At 37.8% G+C, this 20,924-nt stretch overlaps 1 protein-coding gene across 1 annotated transcript in view; it reads left to right on the forward strand.

Moving 5' to 3' along the window:
• NRG3 (neuregulin 3) overlaps positions 1 to 20,924 on the forward strand; it is a gene marked incomplete at its 5' end in the record, with an annotated part of 1,035,788 nt that overhangs the window by 904,411 nt on the left and 110,453 nt on the right. The window contains one exon of the mRNA XM_034663597.1: positions 13,290 to 13,316. Coding sequence (XP_034519488.1) covers positions 13,290 to 13,316 — 27 coding nt within the window. The remainder of the gene's footprint in view (positions 1 to 13,289; positions 13,317 to 20,924) is intronic.

Consider the following 20,924-nt stretch of genomic DNA (forward strand, 5'->3'; position numbering starts at 1 on the left):
CTATGCAAGCCAACTACAAAAAGTACTAGAAGGAATATTAATGCACCCAAACTTTGAAGCTACCATACATATATGCACATATTCATATACACACTGAGAGCAGCCAGCCCCAAGAAGCTAACAGGAAAGCATGGAAAAGATTCTCCTTCATAGGAGACTGTGAGACAATAACTTTCTGTTGTTGAAGTTACCCAGTTTCTGGTACTTGGTTATGACAGCCCCAGAAAATTAATACACAGGTGAAACCCCTCTTTGTGGAACTTTGCATTCTAGTTTGGAGCAGGGAGGGAAATACAAAATTACCAAAGAGATATGATAATACTTCCTATGTTAATAAATTCTGTGGAGGACAGAAAAGGAGGGTGAGGGAGATAAGAAGTGCTGTTATATATAATATGATCTCTGCTAAAATGCCATTAGAATTGAAAGGAGGTGAGAGATGGAATCATGTTGATATTCGGAGGAAGAATATTAAGATAGAAGAAGCAGTTGGTCTGTGGCTCTAAGGAAGAAGAATGCTTCTGGGTTAGAAGAGCTGAAAGGAGTTGAGGAAGAGGCAAAATGGTTGTCAAAGAGAAACATGAGTGAAATCAGGGAGGAGGATCACCTGTGCACCTCTCTGGAGGATGCTTCAAGAAGTTTCCACTGAAGAGTTGAAGAAGGATGCCATTGAATGTTAGTGCTGGAAGGAAAAGGTGAAGTTGGTGTAGAGGAGAACTTGGCTTGCTGCCATTATGTAACCTTCCAGAGTGATGGGGTCAATGGCCATCGCACAATTCACTCCTCTTACCCATATCTTTGAGTGACATTTGTGGACCCTAGTGAGCTGTTGTCACAATTTAGTCCTGCAATGAGCTAATGAATTTCATTTCCTCTAGAGAGGGCTCAATTTGAACGGGGGGAATGTCATTATTTAAATCTCATATGGCTTTCAACACTTCATCTAGGATTTACCATCCATCTATTAACATGAAGAAAAAGAAAATTACTTAAAACAAAATTCAAGCTGATTTGACACTAAGTAAAATTGTTTGGTTTAATAATATAAAATGCTCATAGAAGAACATTTCAATAATAAGTGCTTAACAGCTGGAAATCCCACTACATTTGTTGAAAAGTCCTTTGCACCTAGCTGCTTAAATATTTTGTTTAGTTTCCATACAAATTGCCTTATTTTATATTCCAATTTTTTTCAAGTGCAAGAAATGCCAATGTAAAAGGAAAATTTTTTAAGCGGAGTAAAATTTATGGACAACATGGTGATATTGAGTTCAGTGTAATTGTGTCTAATTTTGTAATATAATAAGTTAATCAATCAGCTTCTTAATTTTGTAATACTAACAAATTTCAGTCTCCAAAATATGGAGCAGATGTGTATAAAAGGCCATTTGTGTAGTGGGTTCAAACAGTGAATACTTGAAAACTGGGTTTGAATCCCAGCATTGTTAGTCACGAGTTGAGGAATCTTGTTAACTTCTATGTGCCTCAGTTTCACCTCTGACGTGGGGTTAAAAACAGCTGTCGGTTTTCATGAAATTTCTGTAGGTTTTAGATGAATTATGACATGTAAAGTGCACCGAGGAATCACTGCTTAGAATAAGCCTCCACAAAATTTAAGCTATATTAATTTCACTTTCCTCATTTTCTATTTTAAGTTCCTTTGGGTTAGAGAAAAGTAGAATCACAGTCTCACTGACTCCTGTCCCTTGAGGTTGGTGTCAGAGCTCTGGAAAGAGGCGTGGCTCGCACAGGGCCCAGGCATTGGTGGGGTTGGAGGAGGGCAGCCATTGTGGCTTGGCGAATCCTCTGTACCCTTGCCTATCCATGCTGGCACCTGCTGAGATGTTCTAATTACTGTCATGTTTTCAGTCCACAGAGGTCATTGCTGCATCCTGTAGCCTCCCCAACTTCATAGCTCATTTATCTCAAGCTCTCCATGGTTGTGCCCACTGGGTGTATAGGGAATAAATTGTTCTGCATAGCTCTTCCTCCCTGGCATGTCTGAGGCCCATCTGTCTGGAACCTGTAGGCATTCCATCCTTCAGTGTGAAGCTGACGTTGGGAGAACAGTGGGCATGGGCTGCTCTGTGGTCTTGGTGCCTCCAGGGGCTGTACCGTTTGGGGAACCTGTTTCACTTCCTCTAATTGGAGCAGTGGGTATAGTAAGGAGTTCATGGTTTGCTGAAGCAGTGTATATGTTTCTTTCTGAAGGTCACCTCCCAGGTCTTTGGGCTTTCCTGCATCTCTTCCCTTCCTAGAAAATTTTTAACATACTAATCTGTGGGTGGTGTCTGACTCTGTCTGTACTATCAAATCTATCATTTTATATTTCTGTTCCTTCCAGGACAAAAATTTGCAACTCAAAAACTTTCTTTTTTCTTTTTTATTGCGAAGACCTTTACTCCCTGAAGCAATAGAGGAAGGGATACAGATAGAACAACCAGTCACAGAGATCACATTGGGTAAAACTTCAAAAATCCATGCAGTTGTATAGTTTTTTCTTAATTTAATCAAATGTTCTCTCTGTGCCAGGAAGATCCCAGAATCTATAATATAAAAAGAAATTAAGCATCATCTTTTTATTAAGTCATCTACCATTGTTTGGGGGAAGCTGGGCAAGTAAACAAATAACTCCAATAATTAGAGTAGAGTATGATGAAACTTAAGAGCATATACGTTTAAGAGATTCTATGAAAGACTTTCTCTATTGGAGACATTGTGTGGGAAAAGACATGCTTTCCAGAGTTTGCCAGAGGGCTCATGCAAAGGTGAGACATTGGAATCGGATAGAGAGTGTGAAGGTAGGGCTGGAGAAGCGGGCTGGGGTTGGATCCTTAATGTTTGAGGTACATGGCCTGCAAGGCGAGGTGGAAAGTTTTCTGTGGGTGACAGCAGTATGAGTTAAATCTTAGGTTCCTCCACTATAAAATACTATCTCTAGGAAGGATGCTATCAGGATGGGCCAGGAGGGCGTCATATAGACTCTCAAGTCCATCATTTGTAGATGGTAGTTTAGAGAGAATGATGCTGTAGATTCTGTTCATTTGCCTTGTTAATTTCTAAGTGATGTAAAATTAGAATTTTCTATATTCATCCATACTCAGCTTCTGACACCCGCACACATTTTGAGAAAGTAATCTCACTAATAGGCCACCCAGCAGAATGATCATTTCCATGAAGTATCTGGAAATGCATATAATGTTCAAGACTATGGAAGAAGGTAGTGGGAGGACAAGGGGAAGAACTTCAAAGTACGTGGATTCGACCGAGGTCCCAGCTAATTATGGGCAAAATTAGATAATGGTTTCTTCCATTATTTTTAATAAAGGAGCTTCCCTTGATTTTTCTACTCTACTAAGAATAATCCAGCTACTCTGGGGGAAGCCATTATCATGAGAAGGCTCTGCCAGTTTGATTTCTATTTCTTTATTTCTATTAAATAAAGGCAGCTTACATTAGTCCTTATGTTATTAACTACTTAATGGATTTGGGAAGCAGGTAGCAAAAGAAGAATTGTTCTTTGCATTTAAATGAGACAAATAACACTCTCAGCTGATTATGCATTTAGGGAGAAAAGTTTCATCCTATTGCTACATTTTAAAACTGCAAAAGTAATAAATTAATCCATTAGCGAGCCCAAGTGTGTCGTCTGTTGTGCTCATTATCAACTATTCCCAGGTGTTCAGGGGTTTATAAGTATACATTGATGTGGCTTTTAAATTTGGTAACAGAAATATCCAGTGTAGGGATCATAAGCTATGAAACTATGCCCACACCACTTTTTATTTATATATTAAAAAAACGTACAGAATTAAATATTAAATTAAGATGTCCCCCAATATTGTAATGTGTTAGTTTGTCAGAATGAAGCAATGAAACATAATTAACAATAGAAAGCATAGGATTGCCACATTTTCTTCCCAGTTGCTTGATTTTATGTATCATTTTAGAAGCACAATACCAAACATTAGGCACCATGAATAAATGCACTTAAACAAATAAACTGATTGATTGATTCAGATGCTCATTACCCATTCGTTCGTGTATTTAGTAACAAAAATGCTTTGAGCAGTTAGTACTTGCTAGATAGGGAACACAGCCCAGAAGAAGGTGAGATTGCCGGATTAATGACCACAAGATAGGATTGAAAGGGCAAAGTGTTACTGGAAAGGACACCACTCGAGGTATTGTCTGAGCCGAGTTGAAAAAAATGAGCAAGAGTAAAGCAGCACTTCCAAATATGTGCAGCATGTTATGTTGAAACACTTTCATTGACTCCATAGGTGGAGCTCAGTTTGTGTTTGGAAAAGAGGCAGGGGGTGAGCATAGTTGTGCCCAACACAATTGTCATGCCTGGCTGTGGAGAAAAGACTGCACAAGGCTTTTCTTGCAAAGCCTCTTTCAGAGGCTTTCTCTGTAATTCTATTGGCTTCAAATGCTGCTTCTTTTTTTTTTTTTTCCAAGGGACATTAAAGTAAGAACTTATCTTATATGAGTAGCCACCTGTGTGAAGACCTCCATCGACTGAGATGGTAAAATGCGGGGAAAAAAAACTTTACCTATTTTTTTTTTCCTTCCCTGTGGTTGATTCCTGATTCAATGAGGAATAAACTATGTAACTGTATGTAAATATATATATATATATATATATTTAGAATGTGTGTGTGTGTGTGTGTGTGTACTGGAAATGCCTGGAAAATCTGGAAGACTCAGGTGGCAAATATAGCCTGAGAGATAGCAATATAGTTTTAGTTTATAGTTTATTTTATTATAATATAAGCTTCCATCATACATGGTTTTTTTGGCCTTAGCCCAAACAGCTACTCTAGCCTATTGTAAATTGCACTTTCTCAGCTACCACCCATTTTCCTGATAATTGATTGAAGTGAATCCTAAGTTACATACAAAAATCATGTGACAAAGATGTATGTATGTTGGAGCTTTTCAGATAATAACCTGGTCATTTTTGGACTTCAGATTTTTAGACCATGTGAGCGGTAACTAAATGTACTTCGATTTGGGAAAATTTTCTAAAAACATCTGTGGATATTGTTTTTGGTATTGGAAGAGATGCCATCAGAGATGTCATGTTCCTTGGAATCCTCAAAAATTGAAGTGACAGAAAGTCGGCTGGGTGTGCTCTCAAGGAACGTGAATATCACATGCAATGGGCAAAGGGGCTGAGCCACATAGCATTTCATTCAATAAATATTTATTGAGCATCTACAAAATGTCAGACTCTCTGAGAAGCTGCCGTGAAAACTCCGTGAGGAAAAGAAGCAACTACCCTTCGCCCTGGGATTTAAGATACTTTTCCATCCTATTCAAGAATCTGGGAACCTACAAATATGACCTTTAGGTTTTTACAGAAGCTTATTTTCTTCAGCTGTTGAATGGGCTTACTACCAATTGTATGAAATAATGTGTGTCGAAGTACCCAGTGAGAAACTATGAGAAGTTGAGAAAGCCAATAAAATGTGAGAAGATGCTGGGGGAATTCCTGTGAAAGTTCAGGAGCAGGAGCCCTTAGTGCATTCAACAGTAGAAATTTACTATCATGAGGGGTGCCTGGGTGGCTCAGTCATTAAGCATCTGCCTTCGGCTCAGGGTGTGATCCCAGAGTCCAGGGATCGAGCCCCACGTCAGGCTCTTCCACTGGGAGTCTGCTGCTTCCTCTCCCACTCCCCCTGCCTGTGTTCCCCGTCTCGCTGGCTGTCTCTCTCTCTGTCAAATAAATAAATAAAATCTTAAAAAAAAAAAAAGAAATTTACTATCATGAATCATATAATCAAAAAAGCAGTATCTTTTTTGGATGAAGAATTCTATGCAATGCTGATTCTCATTCAATTTTTCAATCAGTAATTGTGAACATGGGATCAGATTTAAGTCTAAAGCTCTAAGATGTTGTCACAAGAAAATTCCACAGGCTACCTGGGCAAGATTCACCTTTGAGGAGCAGGCTGGGCAGATGGTCCCTCATAAAACCCCTGTTGTAACCCTCTTTCGATATTTCATCGCATGGAGCAGAACACTCATCTTGAGTTCTCATGGCATCAACATGCAGCACGGTCTCCACGGCTGCCTTTGCCACAAATGGACGTTCCTATTTAGAGGATGAGAGGAGGATGTGAAATAAAGGTGTCTCTGTTTAACAGAATCAGCGATAGAGCTTTCGAGAAGAAAAATAAAGAGGCCATGTTTTATAACAGGCCCATGGAAAGGAGAACGGGGCTGTGTACTTTCCTGGAAAAGTGATTTTGCTTCTCCGTGATTGATGACCTGTCTGGTGTGAGGCTGGCCACAGTAATAATGTCAGGGCTTACTCTCAACAGTAGAAAAAGCTATCAATTTTGATATGATGGAGGGGAGAGGGACATTGGGATTATGGAGCTAAAGTGGCCACAGGATGTCCTCTGACTCAGGCACATAATGCATGGTGATTTTATGTAAAATTGGTGTTAACTTTATTTTACATGCACAGAGGAAAGACTAGAAAAAGCTAGAACAAAAAATGAACAGGAATTACTTTTAGGAGGTAGTAAGAGAGGTATCAATTTCTTATTAATATGAAAAGTTTAGCTTCTAAACTTTATTTATGAACATGTATAAATTTTAAAATAGTGTATATGATGCTGATAAAAATATTTAACAAGGTAGCATAATTTAGCAGAAGGAGCATAAAGTTTGGAATCTGACCTGCAGTTCATCTTCTAAGTTGCATTAAGTAGCTTGAAAAATGATAATATAATAATATCCCTCTCCCTTTAGGAAGACAGTACCTAGAGAGGGACTGTCCTGCCTCACGCTGCAGCCTGTGCTCACACTCTTGCCTGCTCTCCTCCCTCCTGCTGTAGGTACTCAGGCCTGAAAGATTCAGGTCGGGCCACTACTCTGCTCCCAGTTGTGCATTCCCTTAGTGACTGCCAAGTGTCACTTCCCTCTAATGGCACAGTTATATGCTCTGGTAGCCTGTGGTAAACCCTATTCTCCTATCCCTTGGTCCCTGAACCTTTTTGAAAGGTATATTTATATCTATCTCTATCTATATCTAGATCCCAAGTGTTGCTTCCAGACTGAAGCCTCCCTCAGCAACCACCATCTGGTCTACTGTCAGCTCTCCTGTTGTCCTAATCAGAAACCTTCAAGTCTGTCCCAGCCTTTCCTACTTTGTCTATCTTGCAATAATAAACTGGGATATGCATACCAGTGTCTCGAGAGAAGACATCTCATAACCATAGCTGTGATCTTATCGAGCAGCAAGCAGAATACACTCACCGTTGAAGCAATTCTAGAAACTACTAGAGAATGGTCAGCCAGGTGTTAGGGGTCAGCAAATATTCGAGACCCAGCTTACCATCTTTGTAAATCCAATTTAGTCTTCTCAGTGAGATGGACTACCTCTTCCTAACGTGTCACCACTGGAAAGTCATTGGACAAGGATCTGTGGGTGGACTGTGTGCAGTGACAGATTTCAGTTCTGTTATTAAGAAGAAAACATTTACAACTGACATGGTTTATAGTTGGGCGGCTAGTTTCCTGGACACTTACACGGCATCTATTTCCCTGCGTAGGTGCCATAGTCATTAATTCCACAGGTTGCTTCATGACAAAGTGGTTGTTTACATCCAGGTGGGAAATACTGCCTCCTGAACCACAGCCAGGAGAGTCTCAGCACACACTGCAAGGTCATTAGACATTTGTGCAGGGCAGACACCTATTGCACTTTAAGCCAGTATGCTCACTTTTTAAAACACAAAACATTATTTTCATGTAGCACGTCTTTCCACATCCCATGGGGCAGGGTTTGAAAGCATCACATATGGGGTTGTACTGTGATAGAATTGCCTTGTTCAGTTACTTGTAACACAGAAGTGACACTGAAGCCTGTGTTCTGGTAGCACTGTCCCAGGGCTGCATTGCAGTGAGTCCCTTATCATAAGTTGGGTAGCACCTTGCCTCCTCTCGTCCTAGGACTGGAATCAAGTTAAGGATTGTTTTTGCTTGCTCTTCCTCACCCTGTCCACACTGCAGAAATTGGTGGTAGCCTCTGTCTGTCTGTCAACATATGAAAAAAAGACTTAGAATTACTCACACACAAGGAACCAGGGACACTTTGGAAACATGGGCCTTGAAGTTCCAGGAGTTTTTTACTTTTATGGAATATTAAGTTTGACCCTCCAGTCACCTGCCTCACCCTCAAATCTCAATATTTCATGTCTAGGGGCACCTGGTAGCTCAGTCCTTTGAGGGTCCGACTCTTGATTTTGGCTCGAGTCATTATCTCAGGGTCATGAGATTGAGCCCTGCATTTGGCTCCGTGCTCAGTGGGGAGTCTCCTTGGGATTCCCTCTCCCTCTCCTTCTGTCCTTCCCCCCCCCACATGTGTTCTCTCTCTCTCTCTCTAAAATAAATAAATCTTAAAAAAAAAGGCTATATCAGGTCTGAAGCAAGGCTGTAGTCATTTGTTAAGTATATTGCCAATTATGAGACTATTTGGTTCAATGTTTGGCATATATTCATACGCAACTCTTTATATCCCCCTTGCTGTATGTTCAAACACATCACTTCAGTTAGACCAGCCTTATCATGAAGCAATCTCCCTAGTAACCAATGAAGAAATATTAATGATTTGCTAGTTCGGTTCCTTGGAGAGAGGGAACCCCCCCCCAACCTAGCTTATATTTGGCACTATATCAATCAACTACAGGTGAACAAGTAAATAAGCCCCATTTCAACAGTGCCTGAGGATACGTGAAAATAATTTGTTCTCTTAAGTGGATTCAATAACTCCTCCCTGAACATTTCATTACCTGATAGTTTTGTAAAAAAAAATCATTTTTTCTTCACGGGGAGGGCAAATGTGAACCCTGAGTATATGTAATTTGAATTCCATTTCCACCATTTACAACAATGTAATGGAAGGGAGTTTTGTGCCTGTCTCCATGCCTGTGTTCCTCATCTGTAAAGTGAGGATGATGACAATCCTCTAAATTTCTGCAAGATAATATTTAAAGCCTTTCCTGGCGATAGTAAATGCTTAGTAAATGTTAGCCACTATTATCTAATCAAAAGGTGTGAACATTCCAGAAGAACTGCAATTTTTACATGTAAGTTAATCAAACTCAGCCATAAAAAGTTAATATCACTCAGCCATAAAAAAGAATGAGATCTTGTCATTTGCAACAACATGAATGGACCTAGAGGGTATTAGGCTGCGTGAAATAAGTCAGAGAAAGACAAGTACCGTATGATTTCACTTATATGTGGAATTTAAACAAAACAAAACAAAGGAACAAACAAACAGAAATAGACTCATAGAGAACAAACGGGTGGTTGCCAGAGGGGAGGGCGGTGGAGGGGTGGGTGACACAGGTGAAGGGAATTAAGAACAGAAAAAAGTCAAAATCAAAGTGTTAAAAAGATAGAAATTGCACATTCTAATACATGCCATAGGGGAAATCAAACTGTTTTTGCTTAAGCTATGTGTCTTCTCTTCCACACCAATATCTGTGCAATTCTTCGCATGTATTTTGTTGACTGAATGAATTAATGAAAAATTAATTGATTAATTATCATCATATCCCTCTTGATGTTTTCATGCAAACCTGAATATCCCCAGGAAGGCTGTTTGTTTTAAGAAATAGCCAGTGAGGGGTGCCTGGGTGGCTCTTCTGTTAAGTACCCCACTCTTGATTTCCGCTCAGGTCATGATCTCAGAGTCCCGAGATCGAGCCCCACGTCAGGCTCCGCACCCAGCCTCTCTCCTTCTCCCTCCCACCCTCTCACCCCCCTTTCTCTTCCTTTCTGGAAAAAAAAAAGAATGAAAGAATTAACCAGTGAAGGGTTATGAGAAATATGATGGTTTATGTTCTGTATATGACTCAGTAGACAAAATTAATTGCTTTTCTGTCACGTTCTCCACGGATTTTCATTGATCAGTAGCTTTAGACCTGTAATAATGATCACAGTTTTTAACACTTCGATAAAATGAGAGAAGTGTGTGTGTGTGTGTATGTATCTGTTGTGTATGTGTATGCACATGAGAGAGAGATTTAAACAGTCTTTTTATTTGTATGTTTCAGTGGTATCAGTTTTCATGAACTTCATAATAAAAATTTAAAAAATAATTTATCTATAAAATTCAAGAATATAAATGCCACCTTGCTTGGTAGTATTTCTGAGAATTATAACTCCAGTAATTAGATGTAACTTTTCTGCTATATTAAGAGAAGACAAATATCCTTTCCTTAAGAACTCTACTTACCTTTCTGGTGCCTGGGTGGCTCAGTTGGTTAAGCATCTGCCTTTGGCTCAGGTCATGATCCCAAAGTCCTGGGATTGAGTCCTACATTGGGCTTCTTGCTCAGTGGGGAGCCTGCTTCTCCCTCTGCCTGCCTCTCCCCCTGCTTGTGTGCCTGTTCTCTCTCTCTCTCTCCCTCTCTGACAGATAAATAAATAAAATCTTAAAAAAAAAAAAAGAATTCTACTTACCTCTCAGTATTTAAATAAATTTCAAATTCTGGTTTGTCTCTTCTACTGTTCCTGAATTCATTGTGGCTTAAAAACTTCAGATTGCCTTCACATTTACCAAGCATACCCCTCAGTTCTTGGTGTAATCCCCAGACTCACAAAGCCTGATTCTCCATATTGCCCATCACATAGAGAAGTGGAGCAGCCAAGGCTATGGGAAAGAATGAAGAGTGACCATTGGTTCTATCTGCTGGCAAAACAAACAGCAAACAGCCATTTCTGAGTGAGCCCCCTCAGCTCCCCTAGAGAATTCTTGTTCAACCAGGCTGAGGACCTAACGGCTTTCTAACTGCCTAGTCATATCACGGACATGGTGGTCTGTTCCCATATTTCTATATACTTTCTTCTCCTGACTTCTTTCCTGCACATCTGTTCTGGTTGTTTGCAAAAGTTTTTTATACCTAATCTTTTGTTTCTTCCCTTTAGTTTCATGATGGGTAATCTCACTGAAATTCCTGATTTTAAATGCTATAGTTATATTCTGTCTCGAGAGCCCCAAGTGCACACCTTCAGGAAGCTTCTCATTCGTACGAGAACCCAAACATGGTCTTGCGACTTTTCTGCAACCCTGTTCTTTCACATGGCATGTTGTTTCACCCAGGAGCAAGCTTCTGTATCTTTGGCCTCTCATTCCAACGCACAGGTTCTGGTTTTCCATTATAGCACTAGTACAAAATATTAACAGTGCTTTGTCTCTGTGGGCTCCCTCTGATTTCTGAATCACTTGAGAACGAAAATCCTGCCTTTTCATGAAAGTGTGTTAGGTAACTATCTTAGCATATAGTAAGCAGTCAAAAAAAAATGCCATGTAAACAAAGTAATGCATCTACTTTTTTAAAAAGCATTGTTACCATCTTTTTTTTTCTATGAAAGATATGTTTTATTGAGTTACTTTATAAATGAACTACTTATGGGCAAATTCATAAATACAGAAAGTAGATTGGAGGTTACCAGGGGCTGGGGGGAGAAAGAAATGAGAAATTATTGCCTTGTGGGTACAGTTTCTCTTTGGGGTGATGGAAAAGTTTTGGAATTACAGTGGTGATGGTTGCACAGCATTGTGAATGTAATTAATGCCACTAAATTGTATATTCAAAATGGTTAAAAGGACAAGTTTTATGTTATGTATATTTTACCACAATAAAATTAAAAAAATAATTATTTACAAATAAGAAAGGCGCTAAAATAGTCAAGATAACTATACGCGTATTTTCTAAAAAAAAAAACCAAAACAAACTTCTTTTCTAAATAGAAAATGCAGAAAAGGAAGCCCAGTAATTAGTCTTAGAAACAAATACAATTGTAGCAATACTTTTTTTCATGTATTCTCATTTAAGAAACATATTACTACAACAAAAACTATCATTAAATAATACAATGGATTTTAAAAGTGAATGAGTGAATAACTGAATGATTAAAAGAAAGCACCATTTATTTTTTTTAAAGATTTTATTTATTTACTTGAGAGAGAGAAAGAGAGCAACAGAGAGAGAGAACGCACAGAGGCAGAGGGAGAAGCAGACTCCTCGCTGAGCAAGGAGCCCAACTCAGAGCTCCATCCCAGGACCCTGGGATCAAGACCTGAGCCGAAGGCAGACGCTTAACTGACTGAGCCACCCAGGTGCCCCAAGACAGCACCATTTAAATAAACAAACCTCTACGGTTGAATGCCTGGGTATGGCCAGGCCCAGTTTATCACTGTGACCACAGACAGACATTAGCATTAGTGGGTCAAAATGGTCAGCTGTCCACACACACAGAAAACAGACATGGACGCATGTGTCATGCATTTTTGATAGGAAGCACTGCCAACTTTACTAGTCCTAAGACTGACGGGTCGGACAGAATGGATTTGTGCCCTGGATCTGCCTCTTACGGGATAAGTGTAAGACTTCAGTCTCACTGGGGCGCCTGGGTGGCTCAGTCGTTAAGCATCTGCTTTCGGCTCAGGGCGTGATCCTGGAGTTCTGGGATCGAGCCCCACGTCAGGCTCTTCTGCTGGGAGCCTGCTTCTTCCTCTCCCACCCCCCCTGCTTATGTTCTCTCTCTCGCTGGCTGTCTCTCTCTTTCTGTCAAATAAATAAGTAAAATCTTTAAAAAAAAAAAAAGACTTCAGTCTCACTGAACCATAGATTTCTCATCTAATAAATGAAGAGGGAAAAATCCAGTTTCTGTCAAATAAATAAGTAAAATCTTTAAAAAAAAAAAAAAGACTTCAGTCTCACTGAACCATAGATTTCTCATCTAATAAATGAAGAGGGAAAAATCCAGTATCATTTCATTTTTGTGAAGGTGAAGAGGGCCTGGCTAAGGTTTCAGGCAGAAGTCTTTCCTGCACATTGTTAACATAGAGGTACAGATAAATTGATACTGAACAAATAGCTATTCTACGTAAAATATCGTGAGTTCTGAAAATAACTGTAGTACCAGATATTCTTTGTGTGAACTTTCTCTTTTACTTTTCTTTTCCTGTGTCTTTTTCTTTTCCTTTTTGGCAAATTTATACTTAGCATACTCGGTAATCGGTACAATATTATTTCATCTAAAGCTCCATGCCATTGCGAAATATGAGTTGGTGTTCAGAGTACCCCTAATTGTGGGCAATCTGTAAAATTATCTGTCTCAAAAAATGGTTGTTAAAATAAAGACATATTTTTTGCCTTGAAAGGTTAGCCTTAGAAGCATTGAGTTCGTGTGGAATTTTTTCTAATCTTTTCTCTTTTTCTGTTTCTCTTCCTCACATGCGGACTTTGGTGTAGCAGACCACTTGGGGATTGAATTCATGGGTAAGACTAAACAATTTGCTCCTTAAATATCCAGAAAAAGCTAAGTTTCATAATGTATATAGTGTTCTCTTTCCCCATCTGATTATAATTGAAATGTCTCATTATCAGATGCTGTTAGTAGTAAAAAGTGTTTTTGTCGATTTTTCACTAAGTAATGGCTCAAAATGAAAGACATAACTACTTATCGGGAAGGCAATTGAATGTTAAGTGCAGCTCTGGAATCATACTGAGGTTAGATCTGGCTCCTGGCTTTGTTTGCTCTATTTCTCAATTTTCTTATCTGTAAAATAGGGATGATAATAGTTCCTAGTTTACTGCACATGGAAATTGCTTAGCACAATATCTACTAGATGGCAAACACTCAATAAATGATTGAAAATAATAGTGATGGCTTAAAAATGTTAGTTTTGTTATTTTCTGCTCTAATTCCTTTTCCTTTTGCATGATGACTACTTTGTATTCATTTTAGTATCAATCCATTGGGAGTATGGGCTATATAAACATTTCCATTTACAAAATTAAAATATTTCTTGTGAAAGCAGTTGCCGTGAATGGTATGTTTTTAAAAGCATTAGGATGTCTTCCACAGGATTATTATTATGTTCAGGAACTATTATTATTATTGTTATTATTATTGCTATGTTCATAGATGATTACATTAAGAATTGAACATAACTTTTCTCAGTCTATTTTGTAGGTAAAATAAAAAAAAAAAATTCCGTGGGTTTGGTATATATCATGGTGCTAAAATGGAGGGATACTCGGGAGTTAAAGTTAGTGAAATTGAGAGACCTAAACTTGAAATCCAAATTAATAATTCTTTGCTTGTTTGGCTTTTGTTGAACTTCGGATTTTTCTCTTAAATAATATAGATATTAAAACTTCATATGTTAATATGGTTATTGTGATAATATTTATAAATTTAATTGTATTCATTTTTCTATTCAGCCATTCATTCAGCAAATAATTATCAGGTGCTCATTATAAGCAAAGAAAAAATGCAAAGTATTAGAGATAAAAAAATAGTAAACATGGAACCAAAAAAACTGGTCCAATGACACCGTCTAGTGAGCTTACATATATATAATAGGTAATGAACCAGTAGATATACAGTTAAGAGTTTCCTAAGACCTATGTCAGGCAAGATGATATTAGCTTAGACTAGTGTGATTATGGAAGATACGGGAAAAGTGATAGATATTTAAGACATGGTATCAATAAGTATTTGAGAAGAATTAATGTTGAAGGTTAGAAAAGGGAGATTATCAAGGATGATGCAGGGTTTATAGTTTGCCTATTTAGATAAAAGGTGGGCCCATTTACTGAAAAAGAACACTGGAAGAGGAACAGATTTATGGGAGATGTTTTACTAGATTAGGTTTGGAAATGTTGAGTTCCTGGGTACCTCTGATATACTGAGAGAGGATGTCAAGTCTGTAGTGTACTGCTGGAAGTTTTTAGGGTTAATTAGAGCTTATTTAATATTTATACTGGAATTGATCTTCCCTGTTTTGTGGTATTTTTCATTAGCATTCTATTATCTGGGTATTATATCAGAAAAAGCAGACAGCTCAATTCCTGCAGGCTTGGGGTTTTGCTAGAATAGATGAGATGAAAAATCATAAGGGCAATGAAATTCAGGATAATATTCAAATGAAGCATCATGAAATATAAGGTAGATGTGGAAGGAAGTGACAAAAGGCTAGCTACCTGAATGTAATCGATGAGCAGTTATCGTGGGAGTACTCCAGCACGTTGTTGGCACGGAGAGGAGACTATAGTCAAATGGGTCAGGAATTACAGGGGCTGGGCTAGCTTCAGACTTCACAAGTGGCATGGCCATGGTTAGGTAAACATAAATTGTTGCATTGATGTTAATTGCAACTGTTTAAAAAAAAATGGACCCGTCACCATCCTATTGGGCTTTTCCTGAGGACCTCCAGTGACATAGTTACCTTATGGTAAGAGTTTGCTATGGAACCAAGATATGTATTAAAAAGTCTGTGTTAAAACATTTACAAGACTTCAGTTACTGGTAGGTGAAACATAACAGTTAATTGTGTAGTTCATCTTTATGAATCTCAAGACTAAGGTTATAGTGAGTCTTGCAAAACTTGGTGTCAAACTGTAGCTATAAAGCCTTATAGGAAATGAGTTTTCAGTGTGTGAATATTTGACTCCAGCAGTAGAGATTGCCTTGGATAGAAGGGGTTGGGCAAGAAGTCAGAAGGGGATATGTAGCGTGTATACAGATAATGACAACTAATGAAGGCTTGTTTGAAATGGTGAATAGGTTAGTTAATGAACTGTTTCCACTGACCTTACTAGTTCCTGACAGTGTTCACTCCCACCCATATTCTAAATGAATATGTAAAATTCTGTTTGTTGCTTTGGGAACATATATTTTCAGATTTAACTTATGATTTTAGAGTCTATATGGGCGAAATTCCTTCCACTGAAGGTTACTACCTTACATCCCAGTAATATGACCTCTCTAGCTGGGAAGCAGAAATGTAGGCATAGTGTCTATAACCTGAATCATATCAGTATATTGGAGTACCTAAAATGATCAGTGTCAGTTCTGTTTTAATGAGTTCTAGAATAGCTTTCTTCTCAACTTTTATCATTCTTACTTTGAACAATGTTAATTTCATCTTTCCTTGAGTTGGAACTCAGATCACAAAATGTTGATATGAAGCACACAGCTCTTCTCCCCAGGTCTTTGTATCCTCAGTGGCCAAGTCTATGCTATTGATCAGAAACACAAGCTGAATACTTTATGCATCTTAATAAATTCCTATTTAAAGCAGGAACTCCAAATCATATGACTCAACAGGAATCCTATTATTATTTTATCAACATACACTTCTCACACTTACTGTATGCCAGATGGATAAGATACTACAGATGCAGATATATAAACCACATCCTTTAATGCCCAGAGGCTCTGAAACTGAAAAGAATGAAAGCTACACATAATTGAGGTAATATTAACAAGTGCTATCAAAATGACATAGGAAGGGTACAATGAAGGGAAAAAATGAATTTTAAAAAAGCATCTAAATGTGTTTAGGAAATTCTGAGACAGTTCCTGGGGGAGGAGTCCTGTAAGCTGAGTACCAGCCAAAGTGAATAAACTGTATTGAATGATGCCATAGTCCAAATCTGTCCCAGCTCTGTATTACTTCCACATTCAGGTGAGCCTTGCTATTTCAGTCTCTCTATCTGGGTCCATAAGCTCCCTAGAGTCACTACTTTAGGACCAAAGAAAGCATATCAACTTCAGTAAAAAACAGTTAACCAAAAAGCTTTTCTGAGTTGATTTATTAATTTCAAGGAATAATTATCTTACTATATAAGCCATGCTAAAACTTATGTCCATAAATCTGTCAGCATTCAAAAGGATTTGTCCTTAAATATATTCATGAATTTTTCCTAATGATACTTCTGGGACTGGTACAATGGACATATCAACAACAAATACTGTCCTGAAATATGATATCAGTTTAAAAAACTTAAGTTAAGCAGGAATTTGAAGGTACCTGAAAACACAAAATTGTGTTTGTGAAAAAAATGTAAAATCAGAGTTTATATTAAGTCAGTAATCAAAAATATTTCTTGAATTAATGACTTAACCTATGCATCATGCATGCATGAGTGAAATTGAGATTTTTAAGGTCAGATGGTCCCAGTTTTCCACACTTGGTGAAAATATCAGGAGATGGAGTACACACTTCACTGTAAGCACAAACACTCATTGAGAAATCCACCCAAACGTCCAGGGGAGACAGATGGTCAAAGGGCATGTCAGATTGGTGAAAGTTTGGAAGGCACATTGACCACGGAGAGGGATTTCTCATCTGAGAAATATCTTGCTGCAGTGTCAGGTGCTCAGTCATGGAGCTTATCTCATTATATCCATTTGAGCTCTTTGTTATGCAGCTATTTCTTTGACAATGCCCTGATGCATTGGATGCTGTAGGCATCAAAGATGTTTGTTTAAAAGCAGGTGCAATGCCACTTGCAAACATATTAGCAAACCACAGGGAGAGCTGAAGATTGTGTGGGAGATCTTTCATGCAAATTTCTTTCATTCTCATATGGAAAAATAAAAGGAACTCTGTCAGTTAAATGTCTTGTTTGTGATTTGACATTGTTTTAAAGATAACATAATATATTTATGCAGATTTTGAATGAGTAAGCCCTAGTATAATTTTTTAAATCAAAAGGTTTATAGAACTTGGGAAAAGGAGATTCTTAACTAAAATCTGAAAAAGTCATTCTAGAATAATCTCTGTATTTTGAAGTTAAAAAAAACGAAAAGAATGAAATTCTGAGTTTTCCAAAAGGAGAGGCTTAGAAATGTGTTATATTCAAACTCTGTGGTCTAAAACATCTGTATAGTTTTAGAATTGATAAGGTCGTTATTTCAAACTTCACCATATATTAAGCATCTCTTCATTCTGTCATGTAAAATAATTGTTTTAGTATATTTCAGTAAGAACTGAAGATAATCTCCTGAGAAGTGTCTAGTATCTAGTTCTATCTGGATTATATAAAGTGGGGATATTTTCCTTAAAACCATAATGCTTATTATGAGTGATTTGGTGTGTGTTCCTTTAAATCTAACAGGCTGGTATGTCTGTCAAATGAGTTCATGTATATGCCCAAATTTGTGAATTGTCATTAGAGATACAGAAGTGATGCTACTCTTTCTCTATGCTGAAATTTCTGACTTACGTAGAACAAAACTGTTTTCATTCATTTGAATATATCATGTTTTCTTATCAAACAAAATGGTAACTTACGGATTAACGTATCTGTATATGTGTTTGCAGAGGGGATGCAGTCAAGAATCTTTGTTTACTTTCTTATATGCCCTTTGCCATATTAAACTACATGAGAAATTAGATGTGGCAGAGTAATAAGTTAACATTATTGAAGCTTGACATGTGCCTCAAAATTTAGATCATCTCGTTGGACTTTAAAAAGTAAAAATAATGAATGAGATAGGAAGTCTTTATGTCCTTATCTTGTAAATGACAAAACTAAGGTCTGTTTAGCTAAAATATCTCATTTAAAGAGCAAGGAAATGGCAAATACAGGATTTGAACCTAAGTCCATCTTCCTTCAGAACTCTTGAATTCGCTGGTACCTAACTACTGGGCATGTACCACAAGGCTCTGTGATCACTCTGGCAATGTTTCAAGTGACAATGAAGTTAATCCTGAGGGTTAAAGGTCACGTTTTCCAAGTACCATGAGATTATAAGAATTTGGGTGATAACCCACATTATCCAAGCTGTGAGAAAATGAAAATTGAACCAGTTGCCAGTCTTTAGCCTTACATTCAGAATTATAACTGCCAGGTGCACAAAAAGGCTCACATTGGCTGGTTGTCATAGTCTTTCGTAGGATGAGCTACAGAAATGTGTTGTATTTGAAGGTTTCTTGGTAATTACAGACTGTTGAGTGACATTAGTCAGGTGGTCTTTTGGAGTATAAAGGCATTACACATCCAGCTCCTCTGATAGGAGACATTTGCCAAATGGAATAGCAAGTAGAACCGTCTCTCCAAGGACTTCCCAAGATTCTGCTTAAGAAACAGTTATACAATCTTATTTTTTAAGTTATTTTTCTCTTTAGCAACATGGCCACTCCCTCTCTTTACACGAAGATTTTTTTAACATAGGTCTCAGTACAAGTGCTAATATTTCAGCTCTTGATCACAAACCCCTCCAAGTATTTTTCTCTTTTTCTCTTTTTTCTTTTACTTTTTTTTTTAATGAAGTGATATCTTGATTTGGTTGATTGTTCTGAAGTTTGCCTCTCCATACAAGTTAGGATAATATTTTGGTATTATAACATTTTGATAATATATATATGATTAATCTGATACTAGTCATTAGCACATATTTGTACCTCCAGTGGTTAGAAGTAAAAGTCTCTAAACAATCAAAACCATAAGTGAAATAACTTAAAATCTGACAAAATTTTCAGGTGAGAATAAAAAGTTTCAGTGGTCTTCTTTGAGGAAGGGTTACAACCAAGAGATGTACTGGAAAATATGCAGATATAGTAATTATGATTTCTATAAAGGAGAAAATAGACATTTCTGTAAATACTTTTATAAATCAGTTTCTAGAATTGATTAATAAAATTTAATTTGCAGACACTGAGAAAAGTATTTGTTGTGAACAATTTAGAAATACAGTACTATTCACTGAAACTGCCATAGGACAACTACATTTTTCCAAGTTGACATTATAATTTTTCATAATGCTTCTAAATAATTAATTAAGAGTTTCATGTACACTGCAGCAAAAGCTGGATAGATTCCATGAACTTCTTTTATAACATGATGAAGCACAGATTATATCAATTTAGTGATGGGTAAATTGGGGACAATGAAATGTTATATGTAGGATCAAGATCAGCCATGATTGGACCTTCCAGTTGCTTCTAAAGCAACATTTTTATCAATGGAAAAAATAAAACCATAGCTTAAGCACTTAAAAAATCTTTGAACTTTTATAAGTGGTGACTGCTATTTTATTGGTTAGAGAGAATTAAGATCTAATAGAAAGCATTGGATTTTTGGATTGTCAGATTAGACTCAAAAGAATGTGAGAACTTAACCAGTATCAAGTTGATTACATACATATGTTAATTAATCTGAAACGTACATAAGTTCATAATAGATTCCAAAGATCTTCTTAAGTGTGCTAGAAAAAAACAGCAGCAAAGGTGTTCAGATTGTCATTGCAAAGTAATTCCCAATAAGGTTAAAAAACCAAATGGAGGGCACCTGGGTGGCTCAGTCCATTAAGCCTCTGCCTTGGGCTCAGGTCAAGATCCCGGGGTGTTGGGATTCAGCCCCGCATCGCACTCCCTGGTCAGCAAGGAGTCTGCTTCTCCCTCTCCCTTTACCCCTGCCCCCCTTGTGCTCTCCATTTCTCTCACTCTCTCTACTAAATAAATAAAATCTTAAAAAGACACACACACAACAAAAACGGACTGTTATATTCAGTTCTCCCTGACAAATGCTTCAGAAGCCAGATGAAGTTTTGCATCGGAGAGGTAAAAAAAAAAAAAAAAAGTTGGATAGAATATCTAAAGATGCAGCAAAGTGAAGATAATACTGGTTCTCCTCAATAAGCAGTTCAGTCAGAATGCGTGGAGCGCCTTTGGGAGCTCACCCTTGCCACACCAGAGCCACAGCGAGACAGATAAGACAGATTCTCAAGACATTCACTGTTCAGTGTGGGAAACAGCCTTGTAAACCTGAATTACAGTTCAGGGCAAAAAAAAAGGACTTTAATTGAAGGATTTTTGGTCTTTTTGTCTTACAAAAGGCAAGCGCAGGGTTCCTAAACAGTTGGAGGATGTTAACCTGTGTTGCATACCCAGGCACATAAATACGATGTGAGTTCACATCCATGTGGGAAGTACGAGGTGCTATACTTCTGCGGCATGATTTTACAAAGCCTTCGGTATACTTCTGCCCATCCATAAATCTTGGAGAGAAGGCTAGAGTAGGCAATATTTTCTGAATATTTTTCCAGAGAAGCATATTTCATAGAGCTAGGATTTCAGAAACCATACTCTC

The sequence above is a fragment of the Ailuropoda melanoleuca genome, chromosome 6 (genome assembly GCF_002007445.2).
Source record: "Ailuropoda melanoleuca isolate Jingjing chromosome 6, ASM200744v2, whole genome shotgun sequence".
Lineage (NCBI taxonomy): Eukaryota > Metazoa > Chordata > Mammalia > Carnivora > Ursidae > Ailuropoda > Ailuropoda melanoleuca.